This window comes from Pristiophorus japonicus, chromosome 19 (assembly GCF_044704955.1).
Source record: "Pristiophorus japonicus isolate sPriJap1 chromosome 19, sPriJap1.hap1, whole genome shotgun sequence".
NCBI lineage: Eukaryota > Metazoa > Chordata > Chondrichthyes > Pristiophoridae > Pristiophorus > Pristiophorus japonicus.
This window is the reverse complement of record NC_091995.1, coordinates 14,643,571-14,661,136: the sequence shown is the minus strand read 5'-3', so window position 1 is coordinate 14,661,136 and position 17,566 is coordinate 14,643,571. Positions and strand designations below refer to the sequence as shown.

The window sequence follows — 17,566 nt, the reverse complement described above, 5'->3', positions numbered from 1 at the left end:
TCCTACTTACGCCTTGTAGATGGTGGAAAGGCTTTGGAAATCAGGAGGTGAGACACGTGTATACAACAGAGAAGGAGGCCATTCAGCTCCTCCAGCCTGTCCCACCATTCAATTAGATCATGGCTGCTCTGTATCTTAACTCCATCTCCCCACCTGGGTTTCATAATCCTTAATACCCTTGTCGAACAAAAATCTGTCAGTCTCAGTTTTGACATTTCCAGTTGAACCCCAGCCTCCATAGCTTTTTGGGTGAAGCAAGATTTCCACTATCCTTTGTGTGAAGGAGTGCTCCCTGACATCACTCCTGAATGGCTTAGCTCTAATTTTAAGGATATGCCCCTTGTTCTGGGACGCTCCCCACCAGAGGAAGTAGTTTCTCCTCGTCTCCGTTTTAAATGGGCGACCCTTTATTCTGAGACTTTGCCCCCTAGTTCTAGATTCTCCCACGAGGGGAAACATCCTCTCTGCACCTACCCTGTCAAGCCCCCTCAGAATCTTATACGTTTCAATAAGATCACCTCTCGGTCTTTAAACTCCAATGAGTACAGGCCCAACCTACTCAACCATTCTTCATAAGACAACCCCCTCATCTCAGGGATCAACCTGGTGAACCTTCTCTGAACAGCCTCCAATGCAAGTATATTTCTCCTTAAATAAGGAGACCAAAACTGTACACAGTACTCCAAGTGTGGTCTCACCAAGACCCTGTACTGTTGTAGCAAGACTTCCCTACTTTTATACTCCATCGCCTTTGCAAGAAATAGATTTTAGTGATTTCTGTATTTGGACCCCCTAAATGTCCCTTTTGAGTCAGCAGGCAGAGGTGATTTCTTTCAATGCAGATCCCGGAGATGAAGGGCTGCAGCTGACTCACCCAGTTCCCAAGAAAAAGTGTTGCACAAGGGAATTCTAAAAGTAGCATCTTGTATTGCACAGCCTGCAATGACGTGTGTACGATGTATGAATAATATTCAAAGGCAATGACTCCACCTTCTAATTTCTGGGCTAGCTTTCTGAATGAACTTGTGCTGCCTCGAGCACATGTTCATTCCAGGAATCCAACCACACAGGGCAAGTGGACCGATACCCAGAGGTCACAGATTGAAGATCATTGGCAAAAAATTGAGAGGGGAGAGGGGATGAGGAGAAATTTGTTCACTCGCAGATTTGTCGGGAACTGGAAAGCTCTCCGTAAAAAGGTGGTGGAAGCTGGTTTCATTAAAAACAAAAGAAAAGCTTGCATTTATAGAGCTCCTTTCAGGATGTCCCAAAGCGCCTTACAGTCAATGAAGTACTTTTGGAGTGTAGTCACTGTTGTAAGGTAGGAAAAGCGGTGGCCAATTTATGCACAGAAAGCTCCCACAAACAGCAGTGTGATAATGATGCAAGTTCCTCTCCAAATTACACGCCATCCTGACATGCTAGTATATCGCCGTTCCTTCATCGTCGCTGGGTCAAAATCCTGGAACTCCCTGCCCAAGAGCACTGTGTGGGGAGCACCTTCATCACACGGGCTGCAGCAGTTCGAGAAGGCAGCTTACCACCATCTTTTCAAGGGCAATTAGGGATGGGCAATAAATGCTGGCCTTGCCAGCGATGCTCACGAATAATCAAAAAAATATTTGTTTTAGGAGTTTGATTGAGGAATAAATATTCGCCAAGACACCAGGAATAACTCCCCTTCTTGAAAACAAGGCTGACCATTTTGAATTTGAGACATAGGACCGGGAGCCAATGTAGGTCAGCGAGCACAGGGGTGATGGTGAACGGGACTTGGTGCGAGTTAGGACATGGACGGCAGCGTGTTGGATGAGTTCAAGTTTATGTTTAAAATTCTCATCTTTGTTTTCAAACCCCTCCACGTCCTCGACCCTTCCTATCTCTGTAACCTCCTCCAGCCCTACAACCCTCCTAGATCTCTGCGCTCCTTCATACAGTCGTTTGAAGTGTGGCGTAAATGGATAATGGTATGCAAACTCGTATTATAGTGCGGTTCCTTTGGTATCCTGACGCTGACTATATCGCGCTCTCGATTTTCTTCTTGTTTTATCGTCACAGTCTACTCCTGGGATAGCAAAAGCCACCCAGAAAGTGCCCCTTCCCAATGCCGAGGTTAGTACCGGGCTGTACAAAGGGGAACGTCCGAGCTTCTGAATGATACAGATCAAGTCAATCGCGGCTGGTCAGCTTGCAAGAGGGGCTAAATGATCCCTGGGATGGGAAGTAGACAAATCAGCCAGCGTTCCCACTCCAGATAGTGCGTGTGCATATGTGTATGTATGTGGGTGGGGGGGGAGCGGTGCAGTGTGGTTGTGTGTGTACAACAGGCTAGGTCAGAATTGAGTTTGGTTATTGTAGTGGAGTATTTAAAATAAAACTCAACACCAAACCTGGGTTCGAAGATTCAGGTCTTTATTTTGCACCGGTGGGGAGCCTGCCTGCTGGTTGTGCACGGCCCCCCTATGCCGTTTAATTGGCCCAAAGCCCGCGTGCACAATTGTTGATTGACTAATTCCCTTTCGCGTGACCCCCCTGCCCTGTTTAACTGGGCCTCCTGTGGTTCAACAGTTTGGCTTTTTGTAATTGTCCTCTGGTTACACAGCTTGTAAAGTTGACCACTACAAAAGCCTGTGTCAGCTCATTTTAGTTGCAAGATCCATTCTTAACCCTTTAATTGTAGCAGAGCTCGATAGCCCCACTTCAGTACCCCCTTTTGGTACTTGGCTACCCAGCCCAAGATTACCAACCTAATCTACTTCATCCTGTGTACCCTGCTCCATTCTGTAGTGATCAGCCACGCGGTTTGGGGGCCTCGGAATTTCAGGGTACTTGGCTAACAACTTTTGCTGTTCTATAATTAAAGCTTTTGCTTTTCTTCTCCGTTGCCTCTTTCTGCATGCCATGTATAACCCAATTCCCCATCCAACAGCTAGCCCTAACTGTATGACCACCAATACTTGAGAGGCTATGTGAATCCACGGATGGATAGTCACATTAATTCCCCAATTCCATACATGTTCCCACCATGGAGTGTCCTTCAGGGTTTCTTCAATGTCCTGTGAATCCCGAATGGAATCTTCCAGTCTGCTTTTCTCAGTGTCCGTTTCCACTTGCGTCAAATGTTCTTTGAGACGGGGAATGTCTTGCCAACTTAGTATCTCATATTGTTCCATTTCATCACCCCATCTCGGGTTGTTTGAAATGATGTTCTCGACATGTTCGTCTCTTTGTGCGAATCTGTATCGATGGCCTATTTTGACTACAGCTTTAGGCGTAAAACAAAAATTAGGTTGCAGGATCTCACACATTCAGCACTACCATATTCGTACTTGGTTTCTTTGGTGGATATGCAGTACGCCCCGTCATCCCCGGCTGCCACCTCAGTCCCTCCCCGATTAAGGGGACTAATCTCCAACGTGCAATTAACCGTCTGAGTGAAGCCGTACGTTGTGCATTCTTCTCCTTCCATGGGGTGTGCGCACACTACCACATCCAAATAATGCGTGCAACCATCGGTATGTGCCACTGAGTTTTACCACATAAGGGGGCGTATCGTGGAACTGAATCTGGGATTGGCCTTGAATCTCGCCTATGTTCTGTACTGCCCACAGAGGTTTGGTATCCGTACCCTTATCTGTGGGATAGCTAGAACCATACCTATCAATTTCAATTCTCTGGCAATACAATTACTTGGGGACAAGAACACTTGTGTTGTCTTACGAACATCACAGAGGGTAATACCGCCCTTAGTCTATTTGGACAACTGCTCATTACTTACCAATCGGGTATTTTCCTGTTTCACCTGGTTTGCATTGTATCGGATGTTCCCTAGTAACCATGTGCCGTACATTCCACATGCAAGTTCTTTCTGTGTTTCTCGGGTTAGATCATTTAGACCGAATACTTATCTTATTGATAGATTGTGCATGAGGCTCTCGGATTTCCTCGACTTGCAGCATTTGTCTGGCGACCTCGTCCCCTGTTTCTGACAACTGCGAAGTCAGGTCGTTTCCCTTTAGTAAACGGGTTCTCAAACGTTGGGCTAAGTCTTGAACTTCTTGGTCTGTACTGGCTATGTCAAATGTATTAACCGTTGCCACCCTCGCCACATACCGATAATGTGTGTCGGTTGTTGTTAGATAATAGATAACATAAAAGCCACACATCATCTCGTGATTCATTGTCGGACTATCTCGATCATATGTACCGTAAGTATCACCTCAGCGTCTAGCCGTTGTGACCCCCCTGTTCCCCATTTCGCTTAATGCCTATTGTACTTAGTCCTCAATTGACCCAATTAACTATCCAAATCCATTGTATCTTCTCTTTGGCAGTTACACTTTTAACTCCTTTCTCACAGTGATAGTTACTTGCCTACACAAATAAATACTTAATGAAACCCACTCCCCAAGTCTCACAGCTTTGACTGGGGTGAAACAAAAGGTTCCTGTCGCAATGGGACAAGTCAGGTTGGTACCGTACTGGTATTCCCGGTGTATGGTGCTGACACAATATTCACTCTTCCCTCTATACAGATCATACAGGAAAATGGTGTCCCGCAATTACCTTCATGATGCAATTCCATGTTATCCCATCCACCCAGGTTACATTTCCTGTGTTCATTGTATCCTCCTAAATTTTCTCAGGCATGCTTGGGTAATACCCTACTACCTCTAACAGGGTGATGTCATTCTGTTCCTGTAACTGACACTCATGCCACCGGGTACACCTGTACCAACCTTCTGACTTGGCACACAGTGTTAGTAAGTTGATAAGTGGACGTTGCCCTAGGTCTCGGATCAGTTACCCAGGAAGAGAGTTTTCCCTCTGCAATATGCTGCAGGTTTCCTTGGGCTTGTTCCACTAACTAAGATCCATACATCGAGCCGTTTTGTTGAAGACGATTTGTTCCCCTTCTATAATCTGGTTTACAACCTTTTTAGCATTAAACCAGTTGCAACATATTAATCAGGCCTCACCGCCTTCTCCCCACTAGTCTCGACATCATTCTTGTCCAGGTACGATCAAGCCCATCACTCTCCCTGAATCCAGTGCAGGTTGTACTGGCCCTGTGCCAGAATCCCTTGATCATTCTCCCATGTAACCGCGCTGTTTTAGGCTTGCACCACCCAGGTAGTCCCACTTTGGTCAGATTCAATATTACAGGTACCACTTCATGATGCACATCATGGTACAATATCACCTGAGTTGAGATTACCATTAGCCCATTTGTTGGCCCTGGGATGTGTTTATGACAAACAATTTGCTTTTCCCACATTCCCTGTTTATTCATTGGAGAAGGAGCCTTTGGCTGAGTCTTTTTTGAACTCTACTGTTTGTACAACCGCGCTGCTGTCCTTGCACCCCTTGATATAATGGGCAGTTACAGTGGTATGATTACCATGCCACTGTAAATCTAACCCTATCCTATACCCTTGACCATCCCTATTTCTACCATTTCACGATATGTCTCTTACTACTTCGTGAGGTTGGCGGGGTTTGCGAGGCATGTCTGTGGGACAGGAGGTGATTCCAGATCTGGGACCCGAGGAGATTCTTCCAGCTCCCGTGTCCTGTCCACTTCCCTTCGGATCATATTGTACCTGATTAGGTGGGGGTATCCCATTAGGCACCCCTTCTTCCTCATCCCCCCTGGAGAGGACAAATCCAGCTCCCCATTTTCATAACCATTTCCTCTTGTCTCGGTTACCTGCTGGTGAACTGAAAAAACTTAATCTGGTTAATATAAAACCATTTAATTCTCCTAGGTAACTGGGCTGCAAATACCATGGGACTAGCTTTATCAACGATATTATAACGGTCACTTGACTGGAGTTCAAAACTTCCACCCTGGCATAGTTTTGTTCCATTACCTGCTTTTCTATTATTTTCTATTCTTGAGATTTACTTGGGGTTAGATGTAGATTGTGCTTTCTGATTTTTCAGGCACAATCCACTTACCCCTTTAAACAACATCGCCTCTTCCCGATGGTCACCTACTTAAAACAAAAGAAACAGAATCTCTGGTGATTCTCTTCAAATGAAGAACATTTCTAATATTCAAAAGGTATTGCCCACTGAATTAAAACAGAGTTCATAGCTGCCTGTGAAAGAGTTAACTTCCTTTGTTTCGAAAGCCGACAAACACAGACACCATCAATCAATGTCAACTTCAGTCTCACAGCCTGCAGCCGTTTCAGTTTAAACTCTCCAGTTAAAAATCTCTTACTTTTGTAAAGTCTCTGTGCTTTTACTCTCAAAATAAACATTCAGAAAAACAACTTCATATACATCAGCATTTCATCCTTTCTTCCCCAGTTACACATTGGTCAGAATTTTTTAAAACCATTTTGATGTGAAATGCCTTATGTCCGGAACTAAAGGCTCTCCACACAATTTACACCAACCAGAATTTTATCATGGCCATAATAAAAGTCTGATTTTTAATAGGTTAATTAACCTCAGTAATTCCAATCTTCCCAATGCCACTTGGAAAAGGGGGAGGAGCCACAGCCACAAAGGAATTTGCCTTCCCAAAAACTTTAAATACCAAAGAAAAACACCAGAACAGTAAGAAAGAAACATTATCTTCTCTTTTTATTGAGTCATAACTATCCATTATTCCTTAAACCAGTTTCCATTTCGGATTCCCATACGCTCTAAGAGCACATCCAAGTACCTTTTAAATGTGGTGAGGGTTTCTGCCTCTACCACCCTTTCAGGCAGTGAGTTCCAGTCCCCCACCACCCTCTGGATGAAGCGATCTTCTCTAAACCTCCCCCCAATTACTTTAAACCTATGTACCTTATTAGGTTTTAGCACTTTTCTCTGCTATATACCTCCAATTTCATGGTTTGAATTCCCACTAAATATTCCTTTTTTAAAAGAAAGATTCACTTCCTTTTTTTTTAAAACAGTCACCATAGCAACTATCTTCGACCCTTATCTCTTGCAGTACAAAGGACCCCTCTCTCTCCACATTCCACACATCACTTTTGTCTGAGTTTGTTGCAGTTATACAGACTTCGGGTGTCCTACCCCTGCTCCCCCACTGCTAATTAATGGGGGCTGCTGGCAGTTGTTCCTTTTCGTGTGTCCTGATGAGTGCTGTCGCCATCACATCTACTGTCAGTTTATTTCGTCGCTTTCTCAGTCAATAGTCTAGTCCGTCATAATTCATAATACATGCGAGTGACTAAAATGAGGGCTTACTCCTCCTTTTGTTTCTTTTCCGACTCCCACCATTTTCTTCGTTCAGCGGGTGGGTCGTCTGGTTTCCAGTTTTGTTAATCATTATTTCAATTAGTTTTCGATTTTTGTCTGCTAGGTACCGTGTCAGGGATCCCTGGTCCCTACTCGAGTTTCGCATGGTTATTGGTTGTCAGCGGTACGTCCCGTACGTACTCGCCCTGAGTGAGACCGATACTTGCAACCTATTGGTTGTCAGCGGTACGTCCCGTACTTACTTAATCCTCACGAGTGAGACCGATAGTTGCAACCTATTGATTGTCAGCGATATGTCCCTTACTCCTCACGAATGAGACGTAACTTACAACCTATACCATTTCTCAATTGTAACGTTACACAGACACACTTCTATATAACTTTCCCAAGCAGCTGGTAGAGGGAGAGTTGAGGCTAATAGTATAGATGCATTTAAGGGGAAGCTAAATAAGCACATGAGGGAGAAAGGGATAGAAGGATAGCATAGTGGTAATGTTACTGGACTAGTAATCCAGAGGGTGAGAGGAGGCTTGTGTGGAGCACCCTCATCCTATCACCATATCCTTCTGTTCCTTTCTCCTTCATGTGCTTATCTAGCGTCCCCTTAAATGCATCTGTGCCATTCACCTTAACTCTCCTCTACCGCTCCCTGTGGTAGCGAGTTCCACATTCTCACTGCTCTCTGGGTAAAGAAGTTTCTCCCGAATTCCCTATTGGATTTATCAGTCACTATCTTATACTTACGGCCCCTACTCACCTGCCCCCTACACCCCCCCCCCCCCCCCCCCACACACGATCATACAGACTAATCAGTGACAGATTTAGGGGGATGTTCCCACATTCGCCTTATTGACTGCAGTATATTTCTTGGACTGAAGAGGCCCAGGTGGAACTGAAGGTTGTTTTCGAACGTATTCAGATTCTGGTGCTGTGTGCCAACGGTCGCTTGGGACAATTAAAAGCTGCTTTGGTTTCCCAGCGGAGCCGAGGAAAGTTCTCTCTCATTAACACTGAACCAAGTCGTTTGAAACATAGGAAGAGGAACATTTCGGGGAACGGTAGCATAGTGGTAATGTTACTGCTCTCGTAATCCAGAGGCCTGAATTAATGATCCAGAGACACAAGTTCAAATCCCACCACGACAGCTGGGGAATTTAAATTCAGTTAATTAAATAAGTCTGGAATTGAAAAAAGGTTAGTGCCAGTAATGGTGACCGTGAAACTGCCGGAATGTCGTAAAAACCCGATCTGGCCGATATGTGACCCCAGATCCACAGTAATGTGGTTGAATCTTAACATAGTGGAATTGAGGCCAAGATCGGATCAGCCATGATCGTATTGAATAACAGAGCAGACTCGAGGGGCCACATGACCTACTCCTGCTTCTATTTCTCATGAACTGCTGTCTGAAATCGTGGCTCCCCATCACCTGAACAGCCTAGTTCTAATTTTAAGGTTATGCCCTTCTCCCTGCCCCCCCCCCCCCTTTGTTCTGGACTCTCCCACCATAGGAAATAGTTTTTTTCTCTCTCTACCCCATCTTCACCACACGCACTGCAGCGGTTCAAGAAGACGGTTAACCACCACCTTCTCGAGGGTAGTTAGGGATGGGCAGTAAATGTTGGCCTTACCAGTGACGGCCACATCGAATCAAAAAAAATTCAAGAATAAGATCGCTAGATTTTTGAACACGAAGTGAATCAAGGGATGTGGAGTCGAGTTCGAAGATCAGCCATGATCTTATTGAATAGCGGAGCAGATTCATTCGAGTGGCCTACCCCCCGCTCCTAGTTCTTGTGTTTCCTAAGAAATTAGATCACCCAATCTTTTATACTCGAGGGAATACAAGCTAGTCTATGCAACCTTTCCTCGTAATTTAACCCTTTTAGACCCGGTATCATTCTGGTGAAGCTGCATTTCACCCTTGGAGTCATATCCATAGCCTAAAATATTTGCAGCTATGTTCATTCTCAAATTCTGGAGCAGGCCACACGTAATGTGTCATAAAATGGAATCTTCAAGCCCCCAGAGGTTGCCCTCCCGCCCGCCCGAAGATCATATTTATCCCTGACTTTCGGCACTTGCACTTCAGGAATGTCATCCACTCAATGTGGAGACTCGCACATGACTAATGGTCACTTGCGTGAGGTAACTTGAGGTCATAACTTCAAGCTCGTCACATAATGTGTCATAAAATGGAATCTTCAAGCCCCCAGAGGTTGCCCTCCCACCCGCCCGAAGATCATATTTATCTCTGACTTTCGGCACTTGCATTTTACTTCAGGAATGTCATCAACTCAGTGCAGAGACTCACACATGACTCATGGTCACTTGGGTGAAGTAAGTTGAGGCCATAACTTAAAGTTCGTCACCAAAAGCGACCGAGGCTGGCATTTCTACAGCGCCTTTCACAACCTCGAGACATCCCAAAAACCCTTTGCAGCCAATGAAATACTTTGGAAGTGCAGTCATTGTAGTAGACTAGGCCTAAATTCTCTAGAGTTTAGAAGAATGAGAGGTGATCTCATTGAAACCTACAAAATTCTTACAGGGCGTGACAGGGTAGATGCAGGGAGGATGTTTCCCCTGGCTGGAGAGACTAGAGCCAGGGGTCACAGTCTCCGAATGAGAGGTCGGCCATTTAGGGCTGAGATGAGGAGAAATTTCCTCACTGAGGGTGGTGAATCTCTGGAATTCTCTACCCCAGAGGGCTGTGGATGCTCTGACCACACTCGACCAGCTCCGTTGGACGGGCCACATTGCCCGCATGCCCGACACAAGACTCCCGAAGCAAGCGCTGTCCTCGGAACACCTACATGGCAAGCAATCCCCAGGTGGGCAGAGGAAACGTTTCAAGGACAGCCTCAACGCCTCCTTGATAAAGTGCAACATCCCCACCGACACCTGGGAGTCCCTGGCCAAAGACCGTCCTAAGTGGAGGGAGTGCATCCGGGAGGGGGCTGAGCACCTCGAGTCTCGTCGCCGAGAGCGTGCAGAAACCAAGCGCAGGCAGCAGAAGGAGCGTGCGGCAAACCAGACTCTCCACCCACCCTTTCCCTCAACCACTGTCTGTCCCACCTGTGACAGAGACTGTAATTCCCACATTGGACTGTACAGTCACCTGAGAACTCACTTTTAGAGTGGAAGCAAGTCTTCCTCAATTTCAAGGGACTGCCTATGATGATGATGGATGCTCTGTCTCTGAGTATATTCAAGGCAGAGATCGATAGACTTTTGGATATTAAGGGCATCAAGGGAGATGGGGATAGTGCAGGAAAGTGGAGTTGAGGTAGAAGATCAGCCATGATCTTAATGAATGGCGAAGCAGGCTCCAGGGGCCCAATGGCTGACACCTGCTGCTAATTCTTAAGTTCTTACAGAAACATAGAAAATAGGAGCAGTAGCAGGCCCTTCGAGCCTGCACCGCCATTCAATATGATCATGGCTGATCCTCTATCTATTAAGTAATGTTGGCAGCTTTTCCTGTGTTGAGCTTCTTTGGAATGTTACAAAAAAAAAGCAGGTGGGGGGTAAGGAAAGTAAAACTGGCCGATTTAAGCCAGCTACGAATAAACTACTTCCTGCATTTTGAGATGCGGCTGCCTTTTTAGTTTCAATATTGTGTCTGTTTTTTTTCACTTTTTTTTGTGTGTGTGTGTGTGTGTGTGCGCTTCCGTGCTGGGCAAGGCTAAGGGGGTTTACTGGTGGGGGAATGGAATACTTTCTCAAGTCAGCACTAAGCACAGCCAACAACCCTCTCCTGTGTCCCAGCAATTTGCCTCAGTCCCAAACACTATGCGCCCCACTACACCATTGTGACCTTTTCATCTCCTGCACCAGCTGTCCTGGTGGTCTGTCTGAGCAGAAGTGCCCATTTAGTGCAGAATTAAGCCCATGTTTGAATTCTTCCCACAGCCCACTCAGAAACAGGGTGAATTTGCCAAGGCTCATTTTAAGTACATCTCTTGCAGCCCGTATATAGAATCAAATATCATTGTAGCAGCCCGGACTGGTCCCAGAGCGGGAAAGGACAGTGTCTGACCCACTGCACCACCCAGTCCCAGAGAGGGAAAGGACAGTGTGTGACCCACTGCACCACCCAGTCCCAGAGGGGAAAGGACAGTGCGTGACCCACTGCACCACCCAGTTCCAGAGGGGGAAAGGACAGTGTGTGACCCACTGCACCACCCAGTCCCGGGGGGGGAAAGGACAGTGCGTGACCCACTGCACCACCCAGTTCCAGAGGGGGAAAGGACAGTGTGTGACCCACTGCACCACCCAGTCCCAGAGGGGGAAAGGACAGTGTGACCCACTGCACCACCCAGTCCCAGAGGGGGAAAGGACAGTGTGTGACCCACTGCACCACCCAGTCCCAGAGGGGGAAAGGACAGTGTGTGACCCACTGCACCACCCAGTCCCAGAGGGGGAAAGGACAGTGTGACCCACTGCACCACTCAGTCCCAGAGGAGCAAAGGACAGTGTGTGACCCACTGCACCACCCAGTCCCAGAGGGGGAAAGGACAGTGTGTGACCCACTGCACCACCCAGTCCCAGAGGGGGAAAGGACAGTGTGACCCACTGCACCACCCAGTTCCAGAGGGGGAAAGGACAGTGTCTGACCCACTGCACCACCCAGTTCGCTCATGTTCTTTATTTGAAATGGAATGAATATTTAGTTGCCTATATACATCTGCTGTCGCTCCCGATGAGGTTGCATATAATGATTCGATATTAGTTTAATATTAGTTCTTTATTTGCAGGGATTCTATTATCAACCGAGGAGCCTGGAGAAACATTCGGACAGCATCCTGGGATGGGTAAGTGATCAATCTCTTGTTTGTTTTTGCATGGCATGTAGTTTCCCTGAAATTCCAGTCATTTCTTCCCATTAGAGATGCTCTTGGATTTCCTGGTATTACTTAGTCAAAATATTTATTGACCGCAGGCTGTGGCAGGCACTGACTGTACATGAAGCTTAACAAACACACAAGCAGGATTTGGAAGCATCTTGTTGTTTGCTGTTGTTTGAAGTCCAGAGACAGTTTGAGATCCAGCGATATTCCCAGGCTGTTTGCTTTTGTCTGTTTTAAGTTCGCACACCACAGCATTGAAGTAAATGCTGATATTACATTGACTTTTAAACTGGGTGTCTGCTGTGGCTCAGTGGGTAGCACTCTCTCGCCTCTGATTCAGTACGTTGGGGGTTCAAGTCCCACTCCAGGGACTCACACGATCTAGGTCGACACTGAGTGAGTGCTGCACTGTCGGAGGTGCTGTCTTTCAGGCGAGGCCCCGTCTGTCCTCTCAGGTGGACGCCCAACAACCCGCGGCACTATTCCGAAGAAGAGCAGGGGAAATCTCTCCGGTATCCTGGGCCGATATTTATCCCTCAAGCAACATCACCAAAACAGATGATCTGGTTATTAACACTTGCTGTGCACAATTTAGCTGCTGCATTTCAAAAGTGACTACTCTTTTTAAAAAGTTCATAATTGCTTGTTATGCGCTTTGGGACGGCCCGAGGTTGTGGAAGTCTTTTCTTGAAATAAGCATTAGAAATAATTTTATTGCTGTAATAGAGGGACCTACATTTATCCAGTGCCTTGACTTGGCTCTAATATTACAAACCACTTCATGTACAATATGCGAAGAGCAGTAACTGTTCCGTGCGTGAACACACAAACAGCGACGTGACCAATACCCAATTAATCCGGGTTTGGGATCAGTGGAGGGAGGAATATTGGAGGAGTGCAGAGATCTCTCGGCATTCTAGGGCTGGAGGGGGATACAGAGATAGGGAGGGGGGTGAGGCTGTGTACTGGAGGAGGATACAGCGATTTGGAGGGGGTGAGGCCCAGGGCTGGAGGAGGATACAGAAATAGGGAGGGGGGGTGTGGATAGGGAGGGGGGTGAAGACCTGTACTGGAGGAGGATACAGAGATGGGGAGAGGGTGAGGCTGTGTACTGAAGGAGGATAAGAGATAGGGAGGGGGTGAGGCCTAGGGCTGGAGGAGGATACAGAGATGGGGAGGGGCTGAGGCTGTGTACTAGAGGAGGATACAGAGATAGGGAGGGGGTGAGGCCATGGAGGGATATGACAGGGAAGAATGAGAATTTAAAAATCGAGGCGTTGATGGACCGGGAGCCAGTGTCGATCAGTGAGCGCAGAGGGGGAGGATTGGTGAACGGAACTTGGTGTGAGTCAGGAAACGGACAGCCGAGTTTTGGATGAGCTGAAGCTTGCCAGTCAGGAGAGCGCTGAAATAGTCGAGTTTGTGGGTGACAAAACACAATTTTATATTAAAAATCTGGCAAAAAAAACGACATGTTCTCCCAGTACGGCACGAGGGGTCAACACAGTGTGCAGGTGAGGGAATAATTCGGGAAGGTCCCAGGTTTTTAACCCCTGGTCCGTTGCGGAGTTCGCCCATCTCGAGCAGGAAGGCAGTAAATCATTGCCTCTAACCCAGGGCTGAGAAGGCAATATCAGTGAGAAAGGAAGGGAAATTCACGCGGGATGTCCCCATGAAAATAACGTTTCAAAAAATCCACTGGTACAGCATGTTTATCAATGCAGTGAAGCGTATTGTGCCAGAAGAATTGATCCAAAGTGCACAAGTCTAAATTCTAATTAATTGTGCAGTCACATCTTATCAGTTATCTTTCTGAGAAGCTTGAATTTAGTCAGAGTGAAAGTGAAATCTTGCTTGTGAGGGACTGGGTGGTGCAGTGGGTCACACACTGTCCTTTCCCCCTCTGGGACTGGGTGGTGCAGTGGGTCACACACTGTCCTTTCCCCCTCTGGGACTGGGTGGTGCAGTGGGTCACACACTGTCCTTTCCCCCTCTGGGACTGGGTGGTGCAGTGGGTCACACACTGTCCTTTCCCCTCTGGGACTGGGTGGTGCAGTGGGTCACACACTGTCCTTTCCCCCTCTGGGACTGGGTGGTGCAGTGGGTCACACACTGTCCTTTCCCCCTCTGGGACTGGGTGGTGCAGTGGGTCGGACACTGTCTTGAGCCTTTTGGAGACTGTTCCTGCTGTCAGTCACTGCCTGTAACTAGTAGAGTGGACAAGGGAGCACCAGTGGATGTGGTGTATTTGCTCTTTCAAAAGGCTTTTGACAAGGTCCGACCCACTGGTGTACAAAATTAAAGCACATGGTATTGGGGGTAATGTATTGACGTGGATAGAGAACTAGTTGGCAGACAGGAAGCGAAGAGTAGGAATTAACAGGTCCTTTTCAGAATGGCAGGCAGTGACTAGTGGGGTACCGCAAGGTTCAGTGCTGGTACCACAGCCATTTACAATATACATTAATGATTTAGACAAAGGAATTGAATGTAATATCTCGAAGTTTGCAGATGACACTAAGCTGGGTGGCGGTGTGAGCTGTGAGGAGGATGCTAAGAGGCTGCAGAATGACTTGGACAGGTTAGGTGAGTGAGCAAATGCATGGCAGATACAGTATAATGTAGATAAATATGAGGTTATCCACTTTGGTGGCAAAAACAAGAAGGCAGAATATTATCTGAACGGATTAGGAAAAGGGGAGGTGCAACAAGACCTGGGTGTCATGGTACATCAGTCATTGAAAGTTGGCATACAGGTACAGCAGGCAGTGAAGAAGGCAAATGGCATGTTGGCCTTTATAGCGAGAGGATTTGAGTATAGGAGCAGGGAGGTCTTACTGCAGCTGTACAGGGCCTTGGTGAGGCCACACCTTGAATATTATGTACAGTTTTGGTGTCCTCATCTGAGGAAGGCCATTCTTGCTAGTGAGGGAGTGCAGCGAAGGTTCAACAGACTGATTCCCAGGATGGCAGGACTGACATATGAAGAAAGACTGGATCGACTAGGCTTATATTCATTAGAATTTAGAAGAATGAGAAGGGATCTCATAGAAACAGGGATTGGACATGTTAGATGCAGGAAGAATGTTCCCGATGTTGAGGAAGTCCAGAACTAGGGGTCAGGAAGGGTCAGGGGTATGCCATTTATGACGAGATGAGGAGAAACTTCTTCACTCAGAGAATTGTGAACCTTTGGAATTCTCTACCACAGAAAGTTGTTGAGGCCAGTTCGTTAAGATGTATTCAAAAGGGAGTTAGGTGTGGCCTTTACGGCTAAAAGGATCAAGGGGTATGGAGAGAAAGCAGGAATGCGATACAAAAATGATCAGCCATGAACTCATTGAATGATGGTGCTGGCTCGCAGGGCCGAATGGCCTACTCCTGCACCTATTTTCTATGTTTCTATGTTTACAGAAATGCTTCTGTGGCATCTGTCTTAAACTTGTGCTCCATGGACCTGAACTTGTGCGCTCCTTTGCCGTGGCAATATTGTGCTGTGTTTAATTGTGGTATCTTGTTGGGTCTCTTCAACACCTACAGTAAGTTCCACCTGAGGTGTCCTTCTGAATGGTTGGAAGAGACCCCGTTTATCCGGCCACTCCAATGATATCCTATAAACCTCACAGGAGCGACGAAATCCTTTGAGCTAATTGTTCTGTTTTGTTTAACGCAGGCATATATCCTGTGGTCTGTGTCCTACTACACGTCCCCGTTATTACTGCTGTACTGCTACCGGAAAGGTAAGAGGTATGACTGAAATCGGCCGTGTGTCTGAATTTTGGCTAGTCCGAACTCTGGGTGGTACCAAGTGCCGGAACTCCTCAACAGACTTTTGGAGAAACGTATGTTAATACTGTGTAAAGAAATGGTACCACCACTTTTCTTGCTTTGTAGAATCTTAACAGCACAGAAGGAGGCCGTTTGGCCTATTGTGCTTGTGCCTGCTCTTTGAAAGAACTATCCAACTAGTCCCACGTGCTCTTTCCCCATAGCACTGCAATTCTTTTCTTTATTAAGTACCTGTATTTATCCAATTCCCTTTTGAAAGTTACTGTCGAAGTTGTTTCCACCGCCCCTCCAAGCAGTGTATTCCAGATCACACCAACCCGCTGCATGTATATTTAAAAAAAAGGACAACATTACAATTATTGGCAGCTAACGTGTGAGCAGAGAGCATTTGGAAAACGTGCGTAGCACTTTATAAAGTGTCACGTGTGCAAAGTGTTTGTCACACTTGCATTTAATTGGCTCAATTAACTGCTATTGGTTTAGTGTGCTGATTCGCTCCAATATAGAATGGTGCGTCAAGTCTGCCTGTTGCTCTAATCAAATCATTCAAATCTTTTTCAAAGCTGCCAATCAGGAATTAAGAACAGAAATTGCTGGAAATACCCAGCAGGTCAGGCAGCATCTGTGGAGAGAGAATGAGGGTTAAAGTTTCAGGTCGATGACCCTGCGTCAGAACCTACCAATCAGGAGCTAGGAGCTAAATTAAAAAGTAGGACCTCAAAAGTAGTAATCTCGGGATTGCTACCAGTGCCATGTAATAGTCAGAGTAGGAATCGCAGGATAGCGCAGATGAATACGTGGCTTGAGCAGTGGTGCAACAGGGAGGGATTCAAATTCCTGGGGCATTGGAACCGGTTCTGGGTGGGGTGGGACCAGTACAAACCGGACGGTCTGCACCTGGGCAGGACCGGAACCAATGTCCTAGGGGGAGTGTTTGCTAGTGCTGTTGGGGAGGATTTAAACTGATATGGCAGGGGGATGGGAACCAATGCAGGGAGACAGAGGGAAACAAAAAGGAGGCAAAAGCAAAAGACAGAAAGGAGATGAGGAAAAGTGGAGGGCAGAGAAACCCAAGGCAAAGAACAAAAAGGGCCACTGTACAGCAAAATTCTAAAAGGACAAAGGGTGTTAAAAGAACAAGCCTGAAGGCTTTGTGTCTTAATGCAAGGAGTATCCGCAATAAAGTGGATGAATTAACTGTGCAAATAGATGTTAACAAATATGATGTGATTGGGATTACGGAGACGTGGCTCCAGGATGATCAGGGCTGGGAACTCAACATCCAGGGGTATTCAACATTCAGGAAAGATAGAATAAAAGGAAAAGGAGGTGGGGTAGCATTGCTGGTTAAGGCAATAGTTCGGAAGGACATTAGCTTGGATGATGTGGAATCTATATGGGTAGAGCTGCAGAATACCAAAGGGCAAAAAACGTTAGTGGGAGTTGTGTACAGACCTCCAAACAGTAGTAGTGATGTTGGGGAGGGCATCAAACATGAAATTAGGGGTGCGTGCAATAAAGGTGCAGCAGTTATAATGGGTGACTTTAATATGCACATAGATTGGGTTAACCAAACTGGAAGCAATACGGTAGAGGAGGATTTCCTGGAGTGCATAAGGGATGGTTTTTTAGACCAATATGTCGAGGAACCAACTAGGGGGGAGGCCATCTTAGACTGGGTGTTGTGTAATGAGAGAGGA

The 17,566-nt window shown here is 46.5% G+C and overlaps 1 protein-coding gene across 1 annotated transcript in view; it reads left to right on the top strand.

Moving 5' to 3' along the window:
- abhd16a (abhydrolase domain containing 16A, phospholipase) overlaps positions 1-17,566 on the top strand; it is an 85,791-nt gene that overhangs the window by 6,071 nt on the left and 62,154 nt on the right. The window contains exons 2-3 of the mRNA XM_070861288.1: positions 11,985-12,041; positions 15,751-15,817. Of these exons, the coding sequence (XP_070717389.1) occupies positions 11,985-12,041; positions 15,751-15,817 (124 nt within the window). The remainder of the gene's footprint in view (positions 1-11,984; positions 12,042-15,750; positions 15,818-17,566) is intronic.